The 24326-nt window shown below is 38.5% G+C and overlaps 1 protein-coding gene across 4 annotated transcripts in view; it reads right to left on the minus strand.

Annotated features, from left to right (window-relative positions):
* The window catches only part of DTNBP1 (dystrobrevin binding protein 1), a 143122-nt gene that overhangs the window by 57100 nt on the left and 61696 nt on the right, over window positions 1-24326 (minus strand). For all 4 annotated transcript variants that reach the window (XM_016954939.3, XM_016954940.3, XM_001169961.7 and 1 more), the window contains one exon: window positions 16016-16038. In XM_016954939.3, the coding sequence (XP_016810428.2) occupies window positions 16016-16038 (23 nt within the window). The remainder of the gene's footprint in view (window positions 1-16015; window positions 16039-24326) is intronic.

Raw genomic sequence — 24326 nt, forward strand, 5'->3', positions numbered from 1 at the left:
AAGAGGATCCAGGTCACAAATAAAATAAACCCAGGTAAAGAGAGAGAGAGAATGATATACAAAGTAAAATGTGGAGAGCCTTGAGAAAGCAGCAGAAGGGAACGAGCCAGGCCACCACCTACAGGAAGAGCAGGACAGGCGGTGGGAAAAGCTGGAGGCCTGGTTGGGCCTATGGGCCTGCTGGAGGGAGCAAAATGGCTGAGAGCTGCAGCAGAGGAGCCAAGGCCAGAGAGGGAGCAAAGGGCTGGGCCCTGCAGGGCCTCGCAAGCCAGGACTCGGGAGGTATTCCACATGTGATGGGAGGCCACAGAGAGTTTGGCACGAGGAGGTGATGCTCTCTCTGGAGGGTAAGTGCAGAGGCAGGAAGCCCAGGGACGAGGCCCGCACGGCAGCCCAGAGGAGAGACAACAGTGCCGAGTGTAGGCAGTAGTAGGGGAGGCAGGAAGAAACGGTGAGAGGCAGTTTGTGGGCAGCACTGGCTGGATTTACTGAAGAACTGATGTGTAAGGCAAGAGAGGACTCATGCAGCATTTTCGTTGATGTCTCTTATAGCCTAAGCCTGGGGATGAACAGCGCTATCATCTAATGAAATGGAGAAGACAGAAGAGCCAAGAAGCAGGCAGGATGAGACTCAAGACTGCAGATTTTGACAGGTTGAGTTTAAGATGCCAGTGAGCACCATCACAGGACTCTTGAGCAGAGAGCTGGACAAACCAGTCTAGAATTTAGGGGTGAGGCCAGGATTGGAGCCAATAGCATTGGGTGGTATTTAAAGCCTTGGGACTGAATGAGAATGCAGGAGAGAAAAGGCCCAAGGATTAACCCCAGAGGCACTTCAACATCTCCGGTGGGAAGGTAAAGAGCTTGGACTGAATCCTGAAGTGTAGTTCTCCAAGTGTAGTTTTCCAAGATATTGTAGCCAACATAATTTGGGTGGTAATGTCAGTTTTATTAGTCATGTGTTTACTTTTACAGGCAAAAGGGATTAAGGAAAAGAATAGTGAAGTATGTGGACAGTACGAACAACTGCCAGACGATTCTGCAGAGAGGTGAGCACTGATGGTGCAGAAGAGAGAGGACAACGCTGCCGGAGCAAAGCCCTTAGGCAGGAGAGAAGGAAGGAGTCCAGCGCCTACACTGAGGGGCTTGCTGTGGAAGCAGGGACAGTCCCCACGGTGCCAGCGAGGAAGCCAGAGTAAGCCGACGCTGGGAGGAGGGGGTGTTAGTGCAGGGAGCACAGAGCCCTTCTCTTCTGACTGCTTCCAGTTCCTCAGTGAAATCAGAGGAAAGCAATGAGGAATGGGATCAGGGAGGGGATGTCCCAGTTTGAGAAAAGAGCATTCTCCTAGTGCGCAGAGGGGAATGTACTAGGATTGCCAGCCTGGATGAAGGCTTTCTAGTGAATTGTGGACAACATCTGAAGTGAGAACTCAGGAAAGGATGTTATGTTTTCTTCTAGCTACATTCAGCTGCTCAGGGGCATACACCATGCAGGCAGGATGGAATTTAACCAATTACATTTTTTCCAGCAACAGAGGGAGAGAAAAGTAAGGAATTATTGCATAGTACTAGAAAAATTAATGACTTATATGGCAAAATATTGAGTGGTCATTTCATGCTGTAAATCAAAATAAGTTCTAGATTAAGTAGAGTTAAAGTAATAAGTAAACTAGAATAAAAACTGGAAGAAATAACAAGCTAATATTTATTTCTTAGGATTGGGAGAGAATCTTCCATGCAGAAAAGCAATGGAAGGTATCATTAAAAATATTCATTTGATGCCCAAAAGGTATGTGAAAAAAATGCTCAGCATCACTAACCATCAGGGAAATGCAAATCAAAACCACAGTGAGGTATCATCTCCTACAGTCAGAATGACCATTATCAAAAAGACAAAGGATAAGTGTTGGTGAGGATGTGGAGAAAGGGAAACTCTTAGACACTGTTGGTCAGACTGTAAATTAGCTCAGTTGTTATGGAAAACAGTATGGAGGTTCCCCCAAAAAACTAAAAATAGAATTACCACGATTCAGCAATCCCACTACTGGATATTTACCAAAGAAAAGAAAATCAGTATTTTGACTAGATAGCTGCACTCTCATGTTTATTGCAGCACTATTTACAAAAGCCAAGATATGGAATCAACTAAATGTCTATCGACAGATGAATGGATAAACAAAATGTGGTATGTATACACAATGGAGTATTATTCAGCCATAAAAAAGAACAAAATCCTATCATTTTCAGCAACATGGATGAGCCTGTAAAACATTAAGTAAAACAAGCCAGGCAGAGAAAGACAAGTATTGCATATTCTCACTCATATATGGAAGCTAAAAACTTGACTGCATAGAAGTAGAGACTAGAATAGTGGTTACTAGAGGCTGGGAACGGAGAGTTAACCAGATGTTGGTTAACAAATACAAAATTACAGAGAGGAGGAACAAGTTCCTGTGTTCTATAGCACTGTAGGGTGACTATAACAATTTATTGTATATTTTCAAATAGCTATAAAAGTGGATTTTGGCCAGGTACAGTGGCTGATGCCTGTAATTCCAGCACTTTGAAGGCCAAGGCGGGCAGATCATCTGAGGTTAGGAGTTTGAGACCAGCCTGGCCAACATGGTGAAACCCTGTCTCTACTAAAAATACAAAAATTAGCTGGGCATGGTGGCAGGCGCCTGTAATCCCAGCTCTTTGGGAGGCTAAGGCAGGAGAATCACTTGAACCTGGGAGGCGGAGGTTGTGGTGAGCTGAGATCGTGCCACTGCACTACTCCAGCCTGGGCGACAGAGTGAGACTCCCTCTCAAAAAAAGAAAAAAAGAAAAGAGTGAATTTTGAATGTTCTCAATGCAAAGAAATGTTTGAGGTGATAGATATGCTAATTATCCTGATTTACTCATTACACATTACATATATGTATCAAAACTTTACAGTGTACCACACAAATATGTACAATTATGTGTCCATTTAAAATAATAAAAGCAAAACAATTCATTTGAATAAAAAATATTACACTTCTGTGTGTAATAACCACGCAAAATTAAAAGGCAAATAATTAGTTGAAGATAAATATCTGCAATAAATATGACAATTTGAAACCCTTAATATGTAACCCCTTCATTCAAATCTACAAGTACACTAAAACTGCAACTGAAAGCAGCCAGAAGCAAAAACAGTTCATAACAACAATAAAAAGCCGATAAATCACATTTTACCTCCCGTCACACCTCAAACAATAATCAAATTTTATTTTTGCTATCATATTAGTAAAGACAAGAAAAAAATACTCAGGTGAGGGTCTATGAAATAGATAAAGTCACAGACATTGCTAATGAAAGTATAAACTGGAACAACCCTTCTAAAAAGCTAACGATGAATACACACCAAGAGCCTTAAAAAATGTAATACACTTAGGCTGTAAAAAATTGTGGCCTTATCTATGTACGTATAGAGATGCTTATTACAGCACAAGTTATGCTTAGCATAAAACTGGCAACTACCTAAATTTCCAACAATAGGAAAACAGTATGTTAATGACATGAGGCAATGCTCATTTCATAAGGGGAAAAAACAGGAAACAAAATTGTTTGTATGCTATTCCAATTTTGGATGGTATGTCTATATATGTGTGTGTGTATATAAACCTCAAAAATGTTTGAGGCTATTGCAGACTAGTGATTCAATTTTTTTCCCAGAAGCTTTTAAAATTTTCCTGTCTTCAATGGGGATGCAGTGCTTTTACAGTTATTATAAAAATAAAGACTAGGGGCACTTTCATGTTAAAAAGATCTGGGCATTGTAGTTAAACATGAGCTGACTGGCAGAAAAGGTGACTAAAAAGCTATGGTCACAGTCACCATTTCTAGAAGACTGTGCAGGTACAAACACCATTTTTATATGGGGTATTGGAAAACTAGCATGGGTCTAGACAAGAATGACCAGGAGAATAAAGCATCTACAATCAGCTACCACGAAAAGAAAAGGTCAAGGAACTACAACTCTGAAGCCTTAGAAGGTTGGTAGAGAGTGTGAACTGTCAACACACCAGATAAACACCTTCAGGACTGCTCATAAACGGACTCTACATGGGACGAGGTGTTGGATGACAGGACTTCAAAGTTTTTCTAAGATACAATGGCTAGAAAGAAGTAGAAAAGGGGAGACTGCCAGAAATTCTTTTTCTGTTTTCTTTTTTTAGACGGAGTCTCACTCTGTGGCCTAGGCTGGAGAGCAGTGGCTCCATCTCGGCTCTCTGCAACCTCTGCCACCCAGGTTCAAGCAATTCTCCTGCCTCAGCCTCCCGAGTAGCTGGGATTACAGGCACCTGCCACTACGCCTGGCTAATTTCTGTATTTTTAGTAGAGACAGGGTTTCACCATCTTGGTCAGGCTGGTCTTGAACTCCTGACCTCGTGATCCACCTGCCTGGGCCTCTCAAAGCGCTGGGATTACAGGCATGAGCCACCGCGCCCGACTGTTTTTTTTTTTTTTTTGAGATGGAGTCTCGCTCTGTCACCCAGGCTGGAGTGCAGTGGTGAGATCTTGGCTCACTGCAACCTCTGCCTCCCAGGTTCAAGCAATTCTCCTGTCTCAGCCTCCAGAGTAGCTAGGACTACAGGAGCATACCACGCCTAGCTAATTTTTGTATTTTTAGTAGATACAGGGTTTCACCATGTTGGCCAGGCTGTTCTTGAACTCCTGACCTCAGGTGATCCACCTGCCTTGGCCTCCGAAAGTGTTGGGATTACAGGCATGAGCCATCGCGCCCAGGCAGAAATTCTTTTAAAACTGTTACTCAGAAATCAGTATCTGCAATAGAGAAGATTTGACTTTAAGAATGGTCAAATATTTCCTGTCCAAGGGGGACACAGTGTGCAGAGGGGAGCTAGAGGCCTTACTAGTCTTTCTTCTAATCCTGCCCTGAGCTTCAACCCACATCTCAAATTCAGAGGAATCTTTCCAGGGTTCTGCAGCATAAATCAGCATCTTTTTTTTTTTAAACACTGGGTTTTATTCTTAGAATAGCCCTGTATTAAAGGAGCATTAAACAGTAAGACCAGGAAGCAGTTCAAATACAGTTAAAGATGAAATCTCAATATGCTACTTAGCTATTCAAAGTTTGCGGTATAGAAAGAGAATGGCGGAAAGGGACTGGATATAAATGCAATACATAAAGAACACTGAACACTATGGAAACTCAAAACTTGTCTAAATTCTATTGTTTACGTTTTAGCACGTCCCAGGAATGACTGTGGTGAAGTGAGAAAAACACAGGTTTTGAGGGCAGACATTCCTGGGTTTAAATCCCTGCTGAAATGCTTACTAGCTGGGTGACTTGTTTAACTCTCTAAGTCTCAATTTTCTCATCTCACAGGGTTGTTTTGATACTACTTGAGATACTGTGGTACTAACTATGAAATGCAAAGTACAGAGCTAACACATGTACATGCCTAATAAGTAGTTTCTTTTCACTAATTATTAGAGTTTTAATAGAAATAAACAGAATTACACTTATATACCTATAATGGTATGACTGATATTCTGTGCCACATTAATTTTACTAAATGAAAGAAAAAAATCCTGGTGGTTATTTATTTTTTGATCACATCATTGCAATTACTATGATAATTCTTATTACATATACTTTTATTTTCAGTTAAAAATAAACATAATTAGAACTGATGAGTCATCTTCATGTAGTAAGTTTCTGACTGTTCAATTCCATTTTATCTACCGTAGTATTTATTTCATAGGTTTTCAAAACTGGAATTAGAGACTTGAAAGTGAATAGCATATTATTAAGTATCCTATGCTACTCTTTTATACAATACTTTAAATGATTCTTAAGAATACAAAAGGATATTAAATAGTTCAATATTATTCCAATGCTTCTTTAGTTATTTCCCCTATCTTAGGGTAAACACCATTTTCTTTCTCAAATAAAAACAAATTAGCCAAATTTCAAATGCTGATTCATTTTATTTTATTTTAGAGACAGGGTCTTGCTCTGTTGCCCAGGCTGGAATGCAGTGGTGCCATCATAGCTCACTGCAGCCTCAAACTCCTGAGCCTCAAGTGATCCTTCCACCTCAGCCTCTCAAGTAGGTAGGGTTACAGGTGCATGCCACCATGCCCGGCTAATTTTTAAATTTTTTTGTAGAGCGGGGGTCTCATTATGTTACCCTGGGCTGGTCTCAAACTCCTGGTCTCAAGCGATCCTCCTGCCTCGGCCTTCCAAAGTGCTGGGATTACAGGTGTGAGCCACTGCTCCCACCCATATACTTATATTTATGCTACAGGCATACCTTTACAGGGAAAGCCAGATGAATATTTAAGTAGGAGTGAGAGTTGCTCAGCTCAGTTGGCCACTTGACTTCTCCCCTACTCTACAAGTTTATAAAAACCATTAGGCAACTACCAATCTTCTGAGAAAAGTACAAACTCCATCCCAGTTGCCTTCAACAGTTTAATCAGCAGAGCTACAAGATCCCACAGGTTATTTTCCAGCACACACCTCTAAAAAGCTAAGACAACATCATGAAGCTCCATATGAATTCAACAGACAAAGTCTCTTGTTAAGGCTGACAGCTAAAAATTTTCAAAGATTTCTTTTTGTGGTTTTAAAATTTAGTTTTCTGAAAGGTATAATTTTTGCTGTCAAGTTATACCATGTTCCAGCAAAAAGGTAATGAAACAGAATAGCTGTATTTATTCATGATACCAAACATTTATGATAGACAACAAAATGTTGTCCTGATTCACTTCTAAAATACTCTATTGCTATAATTATTGATCATACAATGGTGGTATATGATCATTACAAGAAATTCCAGAAAAGTAACATTTAAGCATCACAACCCTAATCTTGATGCTCTATTTTTATGTAGTTTAATACCTAAACAAGCTGTTAAAGTGCCAATTCCCCTTCAATATAGAACATCGTCTTAGAGAATTTCAGGTCATGCCCAGTATGACAACTTAAGACAGGGTATTGGAATAAACAATCAACTCCGTCTTAGAAATAAACTGTCTTAGAGCCAAAATTAACAAACAGGATATAAATATTTTGGTATTACAGGACATAGATACTAACTTTATTTAAACACTGTTACATAAATATAAACCAGCTTTTAAAAAAATGAATATACACTTAACATATATTGACATATGAGAAAAAGATGAGCAGACACCTCAAAAATCTTGCCAGTATTTACCAACAAATCAAGATTTTCAAGGAGCAATTTCTTAGATGAATGATCTAAAATATTAAAATTGAATATCAGATTATACCTATATGCAGATCTTTACTCTTAGAACCATTATTTAAGATAACGACTGAGAGAAGAGAAAATATGTCATTTATCATACATTCCCTATAAGTAAATACTTTAAAAATAAATGCCAAAGTTCTCACTGATAAGTTTTTTCCTGAACACTTAATAATGAATAAGAATGTGGTAAAACCTCTAGTTAGAATTTGATTCCATTAATGCTCCAATGTTATAATGAATTCCTGAGCTATCATTTTACTTCTGTTAATATGTCTATCTAAGCTTGAAAGGTTTTGCTATGTTATACATACACAGGCGTGAGAGAGGGACACAAAGAAGGAACTTTTCTCTTAAGTTTGATACACCTTATTCAAATTTGTAATATTAAAAAGAGAATAACCTTGATAGATGAGACAACATGTATTTCTTTTTTTTTTTTTCATTTAAAGAGAAGTGGCTTCTACCTGACAAGGCATGATGTATATAACATGCCATAACGTATGCCAACTAAAAGAAATAACAAGGAGTTTTAAACAATGCAATCACTATTAAAAATTATTCCTCAGTTAACACCCCCATGGATAGCACAATAAATTACTCAACAAAAAATGCACAGTTAATTTTTCAGGTATTTTTTGCAGTAAGTTCCACAACTTCAATATACTTATATATGTATTAATATATATATATAAATACCACACAGAGATGTCATTAAAACCACAGCCTCTGGCTAACAGATAAGGAATACACTGAAGTTATATAAAATTATGAAAAGAATATATATATATATATTCATCCTGTATGAAGCATTATGACATTTTTCAAAATCCATATTGAAAATCAGCCATTTTAGATAAACCCATATAGTACCATAGAATGAATTTTAACTTTATGCTATCTTTGGATATGGCTCACATATTTAACTCTATTAACTGCCTCTTGGAAAATGAACATACTAGCAGCAAGGGATGCTGAATTAGTTTTATGGAGCTGCACCAGCCTCATTATTCAAATAGCTAGTATTATTTTCCTGGTATTTTATATTTATCTTTTAATACAAATATTGCTTCATAAAAAATGTCTGTTTGATTAATTTCACCTGATGCATGAGAAGACACATATTGTAAAAAAAAAAAAAAAAAAAAAGTCCTACATTTCCATGCAACATTTTAAACTTATTTTAGGTATTAATTTAGTAATTATTACTTGTTGGTAATAGAAAGAACTAATAATGCTCTCATAAAAATGTACTACTTGTAGGTTCAAGTCAAGTTGAAATTTAATTTCTGCTTTTTAATAATATATCATCTGCATACCATGCAAATACAGCAATGTATCCAGGCATGGAAGTAAACATTTCAAAGGAAAGCAGCAAAGGAAAAACAGAAAATAAAGTTCCACCTACAGGGATCCCTCTGACTATTTTCGGTGAGTCCTGGAGATGACATGGATGTGAGACCTGAATGAGTGAACAGAAGCTCAGTGCTGGTCAAGTGAAGCCTCCAGTTACCAGGCAGCTGCCCTCACGTGCATCTTCTGGGATGTAGAACAAAGGAAGTGAGGCTGAAGCCAGAAGCAGGTTTCTCCAAAGAAATTGTAGTAAGCCTGTTAGTTTTTTGCTGATGGCTTAAGCAGATATACATTGGAATCTACTGCCTCTATAAAAGCAAAATGCAAGCTCTCAGGGGCTCTAGTGTGCAAAGATGTATGCACCGGTCTGGGACCATACCAAATGCAGCTCAAAATGGAGGGGAGGGAAGGCTGAAAATAACTAAATCCATCTGAATTTGTCATCTAGGTACAAAGATGCTTTAGTAACACAGCAAAAGAGAGATGAAATCTTGCTGTTTGAAAGTAGTAACATAAAAATTAAAAATATAGTTCATTTCATAACACACAAGGCATCTATAATTTTCCCCTACCTCATTTTTAATGTAGCATTAGCCTAAAGGTTTTTTCAAATTCAGCAACACTAACCAGTGGCTTGGAATGTGCCATATATTTTTAATAAGTATCTTAAGTCATCAATTCAAATAGTTACAAACACTTCTCCACAATTTTTTCCTTTTTGAAAATAGTATGGTCTAAATCCCACTCCTGCTGGTCCCCTCTGAATCACAGCTCCATCAATCAGCCACTCTCACTGTATCTTCAACCTCTCCCTTTCTATAGCTTCTGTTCCTTTTTCATACAAATATACTCAACTTCCTCCCAAAATTGAAAAAAAAAAAATCCTCCCTTCAACCTACTCTCTCCTCTAACTATTCTTCTTTCCTTCCTTTAGCCTTAGCTTTTGAAAGCATTGTCTCTACTTCCTCATTCATTTAAATATTTAATAAGCACCAAAGTGCCAAGCACCTGAGTCACAATGGTGAACAAGGCAGAACAGTCCACTCATTCCAATCCTCTGCCATCTGGTTTCTACCCCCAGCCCCCCCCACACACAAACCCATGCTGCTGAAAGTGTCCTCATTAAGATCACCAATTAGCTTCTCAGGCTATATTTCAGTTTGCCTTCTCCACAACAATATGACACTGCTTCTTGACATGTCCTTGAAATGTTCTCCTTATCACATTTTCCTCTTTGCCTCCACTATGGGCAACTAGCTCTCTTCTCGTGCCTGTCTGGTGAATGTTGGTGCTTCCTAGATTTCTACGCATTGTCAACTTTTTTTCATTCTGCCCTGTTGTTTGTGGGCAACGTCATCCAAACCCCCGGCTTCCATTCCCACCTACATGCTGGCTACTCTCAAATCTAGCTCAGATCCTTCTCTTGAGGTTCAACAGCCCATTGGACACTTCCACCTATAACGTCTTACAGATACTGCAAATTTAACATGCTCATGGTGAAATTCACTCAATAAGAATGAAATATTAAGGAATAAATTTAAGACTCACATATTGAAAACAACAAAACTGCTTAGAAAAACTGAAGATGGCTTAAACAAACATGGATACATTCCATGTTCATGGATTGAAAGACTCACTATCATTAAGATGACAATTTTCCCCAAATTGATCTATACATGCAACACAACCATCCCTATTCAAGTCTCAGTAGGCTCTTTCCTTTGTTAGAATTGTCAAAATGATCCTAAAATTTATATGAAAAGACGAAGGACCTTAAATATTAAATAGTCAAACCAATTTTAAAAAGTAGTAGGTTAGAGGACTTAGACGTCCCAATTTCAAATCTTACTACGAAGCTACACTAGTCAAGGCAGTGTGGCACTGGCAATAAGGAACAAAGTTGAGAGTTCAGAAAAAAACTCTTACATTATGGTCACTGGTTTCCTACAAAGGTGCCAAAGCAATTCAATGGGGAAAAGAAGCTCTTTTCAAAAAATAGTTCTAAGGCTTGTGAGGGAGACTTCGGGCATGGTGCAGCCTAGAGCCCCAAGGTCTGCCAAAAAATGGTTCTGAGACAACTGAATATCGATATGTAAAAAAATGAAGGTAGACTTTTAACTCACACGAACACAAGGCTTAACTGAAAATGGATCACAGACCTAAATGTAAGAGCTAACTAGTGTTGTCAAGGATGAGGAGAAACTGCAGCCCTCACACACTGCTGATAGGAACGTAAAATGGTACAGGCATTTTAGAAAACAGTTCAGCAGTTTCTCAAAAAGTTAAACACAAACTTGTCATATAATCCATATATTCTAGTCTTAGCTATATACCCAAGATAAATAAAAATGTATGTCAACACAAAGACTTGCATAAGAAAGTTGATGGCAGCATTATTCAAAATAGGCAAAACCTGGAAACAATCCAAATGTCCATCAGCTGCTGAGTGGATAAACAAAATGGGGTATATTCATACAATGAAATATTAATTCAGCAATAAAAAGGAACAATATAGTGATTTTTTATTCTACTCAGTTTCCTGAATCTGTGTCTTTCTCTCCATTCTAGCAATGGCTGAATTCAAATCTAATAGTTTCCCAACTGATCTCTTTTAGTCTAGACCTGATCTTCTCTAATCTATCTCCTATATGATTCCAGAAAACTTGCTTTAAAATGCAAATCTGATCCTTCTACCCTGATTGAAACCCTTGGGGATATCCTACTCCCTATCCGGACTCTATCAGCTACAATAACCTTTGAGCTCTTTTTAATCATGCACCCCTGACATATGCATGAATTCCTGCTCTAATTTATTACATAATACACAGAAAATTGACATTTAAAAGGATGACATAAAAAAACAAAAATTCCAGTTTCCTCTCTCCTCCTAATGCTCTGCATGCCCACATTCCTCTTTGAAGACCACTGGCCTAAAGGGAAATGTCCAAATTCCTGTGTATGGCATTCAAGGCTGGGTACCAGTTGTTCCTTGCCTCTCTGTCCAACTTCATCCCTCATCACTTCACCCCACACACCATATGCTTCAGCCAGGCAAATTATTTGTGGCTCCTTCAATAAATGAGAAATTAAATTTTAACTTGTATTCTTGAAATAAACATATATGCATCTTTACAACTGTTCTTTCCTCTTCCTGGAATGTCTTTGTTATCCTTTCCAGCCCAGTGAGTACTCGTCATTCAGATCAAGTGTCATGACCTCTCTCTGGTTGATTACTCCCACCTTAGTGTACTTATTTCTATTATTTCTATATTACATTCAAATTATATATTTGCCTTTCTAATCTATAAGCTTTGCCACAGTCCTTTAGCTCCCTGAGGACAGAGGACAGTAACATCATCCAACCTGAGTCACTTAAGTATTGTTCAATGGCAGCTGAATAGTTTTGTCTCACATGTTAAGCCAACTCTTGAAGTGAACCAACAAACTCTACTGAAGTTTACCATCTAGCATCATCATCCCTATCTGTAACATGCTAAGGGCTGCCAAGCCAGTAATATGCATAAGCCACATCCACGAGTCATCCAAACAAGTGAGACTCCTCACAGCCTCAGAAGTCTCCAAGTCAGATGACTTGGTGCCTTCTACTTTTACTCAAATTTAGCCATCATCATCACTGGGAATTGCTCCCCTTCTAAGATTTCAAACTGAAATCTCTTCTTTGACCACAAGATCCACCTCAACCACTAAAAGTGTTCTTCCCCTTTACGGGGTACCTCACCTGTACCATTCAGCCTGCTTATTCTGCTGGTCTGGTCAGGCCTCCCCTCTCTCTAGTCAGAACTCCACAGCCAATCATTTCAATCATAGTCTCACTAGCATCCATGGTTACCATGCCTGCTGGCCCATCTTACATGTCTTCCCATTTCCAACTCTGTGTTAACCAAAACATATTTGTTTTGCTTTTTTATTTCTGCTTCTGAGCCTAGCCCTGAAAATTCAGATTATCATTCCTTATGTGAATTCTCAAAAAATTATTTAATCCTTCCATGTCAACTTTTCCCTATATTATCAGCCATCCTTTCCTTCTCTAAGGTCTTAGGAAAAGAGACATCCCTGGATACTCTCCAAGGATGACCTATCTGGATACCACTTCTTTCCATTTTCTTTGGTATCATAATGACTCCTTCAATATCTTCAACTATACCTCCCCTGACTTTGACCCGGATCCCATCTCGTTACATTTTCATTTTTTTCTACCATTCATGATTGAATAGTTAGTTCATGTCACCTTTATTTCCTAACTACTCATACACTTCTTTTTTTGGAGACAGAGTCTTACTCTGTTGCCAAGGCTGGAGTGCAGTGGCACAATCTTGGCTCACTCACTGCAGCCTCTGCCTCCCAGGTTCAAGCAATTCTCATGCCCCAGCCTCCCAAGTAGCTGGGACTATAGGCGCCCACCACCACGCTGGGCTAATTTTTTGTATTTTTAGTAGAGATGGGGTTTCACCATGCTGGCCAGGTTGTTCTCGAATGCCTGACCTCAAGTGATCCGCTTGCCTCAGCCTTCCAAAGTGCTAGGATTACAGGCGTGAGCCACCATGCCCGGCCTATTCATACACTTCTGATTTTCAATTCGGATTCAACCTTTACAAACAGCTCTTTCAGGTCACCAATGACCTGTTCATTGTCAAATCCAACAGGCTCTCTCCATTCAGCTCAACTTCTCTGCATTACTTATATTATGGATAACCACTTTTCCTCCTTTAAACTCTCCTCTGTAGTTTTTTTGTCACTACATTGCCTTAGTCTTCCTGTTTCTCTGACCACTCTTGTCCTACCTCATCCACTGGCTCTGCTTTCCAGAGCTAAGTCTTCAATGTCTTACATCTTTAAAGACTATGAAAGCTTATGTACTCTACATGTGCTTACAATAATGGAATTCCTTCCCCATTAAAAATATAAAATAAGGACTTTTATGATCCTATCCTCTTTTTCTGCTGTCTAATATTTGAGTGATGTCACTAAAAATTTTAAATGAATGCAGTATTTGGGGAACACAGAAAAATTTCCTACTGCCAATATTAAAATAAGAACAACAACTGGTTTTAATAATCTTGTAGAGATTGGCCATATGCACCAGAAGGTGAACGTAACTCATCAACCTCAATGGAGTATTAGAAGGGAGAATCCAGAACTTGGTGGATGATATTAATCTACATTACTAACTTTGAGGGTTACTAATTTTGTATTTTGGTTCTCAAAAGTTAGTTTTCCCCCAATTTAGAAAAGAGCTTCTAAATATAAGTTGAATAAAGCAATTGGAGGAAGTAACACCTTTTATTTTCCTGCGACCTGAAAAGGAAAAAGGCAATATTCAAAAAATAATAAATTGCCACAATATGTTCGAACAAACTTTTACATCTTTTTTTCTTCACTAATACTTTGGAAGAGCTATTAAACTTCTGTTTTTCTTGTTATAGGGTACTTTTTTTTTTTTTTTTGAGACAAGAGTCTCATTCTGTGGCACAGGCTGGAGTGCAGTGGCATAATCTTGGCTCACTGCAACCTCCACCTCCCAGGTTCAAGCGATTCTCCTGCCTTAGCCTCCTGAGTAGCTGGGGGTACCACCACGCCTGACTAGTTTTTGAATTTTTAGTAGAGATGGGGTTTCACCATGTTGGCCAGGCTGGTCTTGAACTCCTGACCTCAGGTGATCCCCCTCGGCCTCCCAAAGGAGGCCCTTCCAAAGTGCTGGGATTACAGGCGTGAGCTACCATGCCCAGGCCACGTTTTAAAAATATTAGCAAAACACTCAAAAAGTAACAATTGTGAATGAACACTGATACTAAAAATCTAGATATAATGCAACATTCAATTTAGGGTTTGTTCACATTTGAGATCTTTAATTGGCCTGTGGGTGGATTTGATGTGCTGTTAATTGTACATAATTAGGAATGTGTGTATAAACAAGATATTTCAGCCTAAATTGAATTATTCTATCGGGTAATATACAACACTACCTAACCTTTTGCAAACTGCTATTCTCTTCTTTTTCTCTGAATATTGTCACACTAAAAAAAGTATGCCTCAGCACTGAGATGCAAGTAAAACTGACATTTTACATAATCTGTGTCCCTGCCCTGTCTTTTAATATTAACTTGATTGTTTTTTTCATCTCTTACTGTTATATAAGAAGATACTAAACTAGTCAACCAAAAGAATGAGAAGGAAAAGGCATTTTATAAGGATTTCAAATCTTATTTTAAACCACTGATTGAAAAAAAAATGTATACAAGTAGTGGTTTACAAATTGAATTAAAAACAATGACAGCCATGACAACACATTGTATCACATGATCATTTAACATTACCTTCAACAAACTGGCTATGAACTTAATCATTTACTAGAGCCATAGTAGGTCAAACAGAAATCCAGCCAAACAAAGCTGTTCAATAATAGCTATAGGAGGAATATGCCTTTATACCTTTTATCTTGAGAATTCATCATTTTTTCTAAATCCAAACAGATCAGACATATAAACAATTCAATCATAAATGATATGCTTGGAAATCTTTAACCATTTGGTAAATCTAAAGGACAATGCTGGTTTATATGTGAAGTATAATAAGCATAAAACAACAAAATCAGAAGTGTTTTAATAAATAATTCAAAAAGTTTTCTCAGTTATTGAAATGAGTCTCTCGAGAATAGGATTTCTACTACTTAATTGCTCATGAGTAATTAACTGAAAAATGGGAAGCTGGAAGAACCTTGAGCTGCTGGAAAGTTTGTGTTTTTTTCTATTTTTCACTAGTGTTTCTCCATGACCAGTAAGGGTCAACATAATCAAGAATTATTCTCTAGTGTCCCTCCTTCAGGCATTCCCTAAAAGTAAAAAGTAATGCTGGGTGCTTTTGGAATCTCAGAATATATTTCATCTGAGCCTCTAATTTTACAGATGGAGAGAGAAACTGTGCCTGAAAAGGTAAGAGACTCATCCAAAGTCACAAGACAGCAGCAGAGCAGGGCCCAGCACTGAAGACCTCTCAGGAGGTTCGAGTGACTGCAAGGTCAATTACAGGGGCACCTGTTGATCTTTGTCACCATTCCCTTTCCACATGGCCCAGACTGTACAAGAGAAACCAGAATCTTCTTAAACTATGATTCTCAACAACCTCAAAGTTAGCACTGCACCTTCCTAACATACCACTTATAATGGTCATTAGCAGGAATTCTCACTTGGTACATGTGCTAAAGAGAATATCAAAACCACCTGTGATTAAGCAAAACCTACAAAAACAGTATTAAGTTTTACTGTTTTATGTAAACTGATTTTAAAAAATGAGTTTGTTCATCATTGTCGAGAGAACATCTGACACTGATGAACTCTCAACTACTTTAAAGTGAAGAATTAACACAAAATTACCTTTGAAGGTTTCAAGTTCCTTCCTGTAGGAAAAAAAAAAAAAAGACAAGACAATGCAAATTAAAAATCTCCCCAATGAAAACTGTTCTTCCATCATAATAAAAACTTATGTACTTTAAATGCCCACAGTGGTATTTCTGGATCTTCACATATCAGTTATACTTTACTGAAATGACCAGTACAATGAGCCTAAACCAACTATTTTCAGTTATTTCTGCTATTTTCTATTAATGGCTCAAAAAAGTTCCACCAGAATCCAAATAATAATCTAAACAATTTCATCTAAACAATAAAACAATTATAAGAACACAGACAGCATTTTAATCCCAGCTATGAACCATCTCATACATGTAAGAATCAGTTTATAAAAAGCACTTAACACAATTTTTCCTTGATGGATAAATATTCAATACTGGATTTTTGAGATCGTTAGTTAAGAATTATCCAAAATAGAAGCAGTTGTTTTCCCTTTCAACAGCAAAGGAGAAAAGGGGGAAAGTGCATATCAAAGGATTGAGGTGCACAGCTCATGCCACAAAGGGCCAAGCCTCTAGGAATCTTCTGGTTTATTATTTTGTCAATATTAAGTAAGGATGCCAAAACACAAAGTTTCCTGGGAAGTGTACAGTGGGGAAACATAGATTAAAATAAACATTTTGTGACAAAGAAAGCAAAGCAAGTTGTTTTGAGGCTTTCCCTCACAATTTTGCAGTTACGTATTTTTTTCCTCATTATCAGTACTAATGAGTAATTTTGAGGAAATAAAGGCTTGTTATCCCAGTTAAAATATGAGACATTTATTTTGTACTTGCACTCCAGGTTTTACTAAAAATCTAGAGATGTTTCGAATTCTTAAATCAATTTTCTACACACCTAATTACAACACCCCTCATGTTCCAAAATAGCTGACTACACTCAACAGCTGCTAGAAGAGACTGGCAAGCTGCCTACTGAAAGGCCAAGTAGATAATGTTCTTGCAACAGCCAAAGTGAAGGTTCTTAAATCAGATGGTCATCCCACTCCGTTTTTTCCTAACAATATCTACTTATAATAATTATCCAGCACCATGGTTCATAAACTATGCAAGAATTTTCAATCCTATTTTTTCAAAAACCTGTGTGGCCAGGCGTGGTGGCTCATGCCTGTAATCCCAGCACTTTGGGAGGCTGAGGCAGGTGGATCACCTGAGGTCAGGAGTTCGAGATCAGCCTGGCCAACATGGTGAAACCCCGTCTCTACTAAAAATACAAAAAAATTAGCCGGGTGTGGTGGTGGGCACCTGCAATCCCAGCTACTAGGGAGGCTGAGGCAGGAGAATCACTTCAACCCAGGAAGCACAGTTAGTAACAAGCCAAGATCGTACCACTGCACTCCAGCCTGGGTGACAGAGCGAGACTCTGTCTCAAAAAAAAAAAAAAAAAAAAAAAAACGAAACAAAACAAAACAACAAAAACAAAACCTGTGTAATTGTTTCCCTTCAGTCAATAATCAACTTCATTCTTAAAAGCTTAGCTAGGTACAAGCTAAATATGCCTAAAACCTGCTTTATACCCCAATAATAAAAACCAGAATACAACAGGAAGGCAATATGTATCACAAGAGAATCTCAAAAAGATATCTTCAATCTACTTCTTAGTGACATCCTCACATTAGCAATTCCCCGACGTGGGGAAAGTTGACAGAACACTCAGTTCAATATTCTAATGAGTAATTCTTTTTTTTTTTCTATGATTACAATCTTTAGAGAGCTTCTAATTTTCTTCTTTTAGAATGTGTGACTGTGAGCAGAATTTCTAAAGGGCTCTCTTGTTTTAAAAAGCTGAAACTCAGAATAATGATTTCACAGACACTGTTATTCTCCTACCCCCAAATACTAACAACCATAAAAACAAGGAATCCAGCAACTACTATTAAATACATTAATGAGTGAGTGTGCAATTGAGGAGGGCGGTTTTCCTGTGGACTCATCCTGCTCACCCTGCAACCGTCTGTCTGCTGCTGTGAAGAGGACAAGCCCAGCATCTTCTGGGCATCCTCTGTCACACAGCGTCATGACCCACAACTCCACAACTGTCAGTGAAATTTCCAGGAAACTTCCCTTCAGAAAATCATTCCTGTACCCAATTCCTAAAACAGACGACTGCTTGAAGTAGTGGTGGTACAAATAATTGGTTTAAAGAAAAAAATCAGTATTATGCAACTTTTTTTTTTTTTTTTTTTTTTTGAGACAGAGTCTCGCTCTGTCACCCAGGCTGGAGTGCAGCGGTGTGATCTTGGCTCACTGCAACCTCTGCCTCCTGGGTTCAAGCAATTCTCCTGCCTCAGCCTCCCGATTAGCTGGGATTACAGCCACCCACCACCATGCCTGGCTAATTTTTGTATTTTTAGTAGAGATGGGGTTTCACCATGTTGGCCAGACTGGCCTCAAACTCCTGACCTCAGTTGATCCGCCCGCCTCGGCCTCCCAAAGTCCTGGGATTACAGGCATGAGTCATCGTGCCCAACCAGTATTATGGAACTTTTAAGGAACTGATGAAGTAAAGCAGCAGCACTGAAAGCCTTGAAATTTCACAATTGTTAGGGTGTACTCCACCATCTGTTAGAGGTACTCAGCATTTGGAAATATAGAAAATGTAAGAGAAGGCAGGGAAAGGCATGTCAGTCACAGGCAGCAGTGACCGTGAGGTCACAGAGGCCAAAGACGACGCAGGTTATATTTAGGAAACAGACTTCAGAACAGCAATACTTCAGCAAGTACTTGTCCTGGAGCAAATACTTCAGAACAGCAGGCTGAATGAAGAGAAAGTAATTCAGATGAAAAGGTAGAGAGTTCTCAGTGCCAGGCTAAAATATTTTGTTTTATTTTTAGCAGGAGAATAACATGAGCAAAGCTGTATTTTAGGAAGAACGTTCTAGCTGTGATGGATGGATATACTGGCAAGGGAGAGAATAAAAGCAGTGAGTACACAGGAAACTCACGTGGGGGGCACGTGGGGAAGAGCTAATTAATACTTGGCAAGAGCAATGTAAGTGGCAATGACAATGAAATGAAGGATTCCAATTTGAAAAGTATCATAAAGAAGACTCAACAGCCCAAGGCATCTGACTCAATGGGGTAAGGAGAGGAAGGAGACAAGCATGCTAACCGGGGAAGTTCTAGTCTGGATCATAAGAAGGAAAAGATTTTGGAGGGCAATGCATGAGTTCAGTTTGGAAACCGCTGAAACAGGAAGACTGAAAGCTGCAGACAGGATTCCCATCCCCTTCAGCCTACTCGAGGATTTAACTCCTAGATTCCTACTCCCTCGCTTCGCATTCACTCTTGAACCCATTCCAATTTGGCTTCTGGACCCCCCACTATGCAATCAACGCCACCAACAATCATCATGTTGCCAAATCCAGAGACCACTTCTCTGTTTTCATCCTAATCCTTAAGCAGCATTTGACCCAACTGGTGGTTTCTTGAAACAGTTCCCTCTAGTGTTCTCCCACCTCCTCAGTTTCTTTTGCTATTGTCTCCATCCCTTCCAGACCACCAGATGCTGGAGTGCTGCAGGCTTGGTTCTGGGCCCTCTTCTCTCCTCAGCTTACATTCGCTCATAAGCCAATTTCATCCCTAGCTTTAAATGCCATCCATATGCTACTAACTTCCTGATTACATTTCCTGTCTTGATCTCTTCTTTGAGCTCCAGACTCATATGCAACTGCCCATTTGATACCTTTATGCAAAAGTGGAGTAGGCTACTCAAACATTTGCAAGACAGCCTGTTCTTCTCCAGTCGACGTCATCTCAGTTAATGGCATTACCCGGCTCCTCAAGTTTTGGCTCATCCATCTCCCTCATTCTCCATCCAATTCATCAATAAATCCTGTCAATTCCATCTCAAAAGATAGCCTGAATTGATCCACTTCTCTCCATCGTCACTGCCATCAACCTTATATAAATATCCATTTTCGTATACTAAATATAATCTTGGTTGAGTTCAATCATTCATTCAACAAAAATTTACTAAGCCTTATACACTATGATAATGTTAGGAATAGCATTAGGAATAATGCTAGGTTTGGAATAGACATGTTCCATAACCTCAAGGAACTTTAGTGGGAGAGACAGAGAAATAAAGCAATAATTAGAAATCAATGTCATAGATTATAGTGCTTTGGTAATGACATGCTGAGGATTCTCTAGGAATAAAGAAGAGAGGACAACTCATACACTTAGGTTTGGTAGGAAAGGCCTCCTGGAGAAGCAAGGACTGAGCTGATGCATTTTCAAGGACAGTATAACTGATGATGATGGGCAACATTTATCGAGAACATGGCAGATATTTTACTCTTAAGCATTAAGTCATACTCTCAGCTAACCAGATGAAAAAGCATGGGTAAGCAGGAGTTTTAAGTTCCAGTCACTCTCCTTCAAACTGTGTTATTAGCATAAAAATGCTAATAATAATAATTAGTGTAAAACAGCCTTCAAGTTCATCTTTTCCAAGAAGACTTCATTGACATCCAATCAGTGATCTCTCCTTTATCAAAAATTCTGTAGCACTAAACTCTATCAATATTATACATTTCATGTGCTGCCTTGTAATGTGGTTCTGCTCATACAGGTATCGTCTCTACAGTTCCTGAAGTGCAGAGACTGCATCTCTTCCATCCTGCATCACATGCGTGCCCAGAGTTGGACCCAACAGACACTCAGCAAATCATGATTACCAAGTACTGAGGCTGCAGGATGACTAAGATCTGCTTCTTCAAAGAGGCCATTGCTGTAATAAAATATAGATTTTATTTTTGATAAAGTTTGATCAAATATTATCTCATTTGAAACAACTTGTTTGTTGCTTGCATTTTCTAAAAATTGAGTTTCTTATTTCCATAGTTTAATAGTATTTTCAGAAGATCAAACAAAAAATTGAAATGTCTCATTTTAAATGTTAACATATTTCAAAATTTACTCAATTCAGCTAATGCCTTTACAAAATTTAGCATAACCCTAAAACTAAAACATTCAAAAAATAACGCAGGATCAAAAGCTAATAATATTCCAAAGGGTGAAACTGCTAATATTTAATCATTTTCTCTCCAGGGATTGAGTTATGAAGAATAAAAATGAAAGAAAGAATCACATTAATAAGCCTATGGAATGTTACAAGAAGTATATTAAATCTATATATGAGTAGAAATCAACTAGCTCAGACTGAAGATGAAAACTTAATAGACAGAAGCTACTGGATAAATGCCTCCATAAACACAGATAAAGCAAACTCTCTCTAAATCCTAAACTGCCTCCCTAGGACAAATCCATGATAAAAGGCTAACACAAAATACCACATTCAAAACACCAACTGCAAATTGCACCCTAACATTTTTCTTCATGTGTAGAAATGTTTAGGGGAAATTTTTTTTAAGCATGATCAGCAATACTCTTTTATAGAACATTCCTGAACAGTGTCCCTTTGTTATGGCTGATGGACAGAACCTATTACTGTGACTACTTGTTCCTGGGAAAGATCTCACAGGCCCACTCTCAAGAAAGAAGCATCTACCATTCATCACCAACAAGTCAGAGGTCTGTTGTTTCCCGGCAGTCCACAGTCCTGTGGTGCCACCCTACAGGCTTGGTGGGGTTGAGGGGGATTGGGGGTGGGTGGTGGGAGGGGCCTCCTTCCAGCTTGAGATGAATTTTCTCAGGACTCTCTATACCTTAAAAGTCTCTGTTGTCATTTATTCTTATACAAAACCAGCAAGACATTCTCAACATTATCTTTAAAATAAAACATCTTAAAAAGCAGCCAGTTCACTGTAAAAATGGCATTATATCCTTATTTATTATGCTATTAATATAAATTGTATATATCTATTTTGGGCAAATACAGCCAAGAAAGTAACAAGATGATAAGATTCCAAAATCTTGGAATTTAAAGTTGAAAAGGATCTGAAGGATATGGTAACAAAGAAGACCTGGAATTTAAGAAAAATGGATTCCAAAAAAGATAATGAAGGTCTACGCAGGTTGGCAGCACTAAGTTATACATGGATTACATTCCATCCCACCTTGCAAGAATCATTTCCCTAAACTTATTTTACATGAAAATCTATTTGATTTAGAAGCCATGCCTGGATAAAGAGAGGCTGAAGCAAGTAGGATAAGGAAAGATGAGATAGGGGTAAGGGATATTTATTGAGTTCCTACTGTATACTCCACAATATGCAAGGCACTTTACACATACTGTCTCCTATAACTTGTAATTACCTAACTGTAGGTATCATCACCCTCACTTAATACATGAGGAAAATGGGGCTTGAGGATGGAAGGCCACACAGATAGTAAGTGACAGAACTGGGAATAAAACCCACAGCTGACTCTGCATGTGTATCATCTTCAGCATCCAGAATACAGTTCAAGGGTCAAGTTTAGCCCTAACAGAAAGTTACTTAAGTAGATCACTAAATCTATAGAATTCCAGAGTCAGATATGTGAAACTCAGAGCCACCCCAAAACATCCAGGCAACATCTGGGTCAACCTAGCTTGGGGAAAGTACATTATTTTTAGGAAACTAATAAAAACTAACGTTGAAAGCCAGGATCATTGATGTATGCATGAGGTAAAATCCCCAACATAGCCCTGAAGACATGTCGTGGTTTTCAAAAATAAGCCTGCAAAAAACACTTTTATTTTCACCGGTGTACTGGTGTTTAATGACTAGTCCACAGCAACTAATTGGCTAAAAATCTTTATTACAAATTTAAATTTAAATTTTTATTACAAATTTAAAAAATTTATATCACCTTTGTGTTACTGATTTTTTAATTCAAAATTCTTAGTGGCTAGCCAATTCCTTAAAGAGCCATCCTACCATTAATTATCACCAAATCAATGGCTTGTCATTTATTAGCTGTCTGCAGTCATGCCCCACCACTTGAAACTGTATATCCTTACAGGCTTGTTGCCATTTATAGCTGATAGGGTAGAAGGTGGATTTTTTTTTTAAAACTCATGCATCCCACATACAAATATATTCCTGATCAAGCGGCACCAGGCCCTAAAATCTCAATCCATCCTTACATTGAGTCACCCACAGCAGTCCATACATGCAGAGAAGCAAGGTCCTTTCCATACTCCATGGCACCCAAGCACAGAGTACAGATGGCTTTGTGTGGAGGCAGTTTACTATCAAAGATATGAGGAGACTTTGAAGTCAGGAAAACATTGGTTCTGGCCCAGCACCGCTACTTCCAACTCCTGACAAGTTGTTTTATCTCCCCTAGTCTCTCTTTTCTTTATTGGTAGAGAAGAGAGTACACCTACTCAAATGGTCATTGTGAGACTTCCATGAGTTAATTTGGAGTTTTTAAGCAGTATCTGGTACATATTAAGTGTTCAATAAAGGCTACTGCTATAGTCACCACCATCATTTAATTTTTTTATCTTGACGATCAGAAATCTTAATATCTGCATTTGGGAAAAAAGGAGCACTCTAACAGTAATATAAATGAAGGGACACAAGACTACAGACAGCAAGACTAATTAAGAGGCTATTAGTGTAACTCAGGCTACAAAGACGTGGGCTAGAACTCCGGAAAGGATCAGTGAAGACAGAAAGGCAAGGACAGAGTCAGGAAATATTGGGCTGGACTGAGAACTGAGCAGATGGTAGGAGAGGAAGGAGGAGATTATGAAGACTCCCACATTTGTGGCCTGGATAAATCTGTAGTGATGGTATCTTATTAGAACAGAAAAAGGTCAGGTTTTGCTGTGGAAGACAATTTTGGGCATGGTGCTGTTGAGAAGTCCAGGAAGAGCTGTGTAGGTGGCAACTGGTTCTGCAGGTAAGAAGAGAGACCTGCACTGAATACAGTGGTTTGATAATGATCACCTTATGGCTGGCAGATGAGCCAAGGATGTAGAAGAGCATGCCCAAGGAGGGTCTGCAGAATGAGAGGAGGCAACAACCAAGACCAGAGCACAAGTGAACACCAGCATTAAAACATCTACAAAGAAAACTAAAATGAACCTGAGGCAGAGAAGAACATCTGGGATACTGGTGTTGAAGTCAAGAGAGGACAGTATCAAGTCAGGTAAATAAAGATTGATTTGTCAAGGACCTTAGTTACTTAAAAAGCTAAGAAAAACATAGGTTAAACACTTCAAATGAATCATGGACTTGTTCTCTAACAATGTTTTCATATTATACAATGTTGATGCAATCTTTCTTTTTCGACAATATTTTAACTGTGGTATGCCATGTACCTTGCCCATTCATTTTAATTAAGAAATATTCTTAAAAGTTCATTATGAGGTAAAA

This window comes from Pan troglodytes, chromosome 5 (genome assembly GCF_028858775.2).
Source record: "Pan troglodytes isolate AG18354 chromosome 5, NHGRI_mPanTro3-v2.0_pri, whole genome shotgun sequence".
Taxonomy (NCBI): Eukaryota; Metazoa; Chordata; class Mammalia; order Primates; family Hominidae; genus Pan; species Pan troglodytes.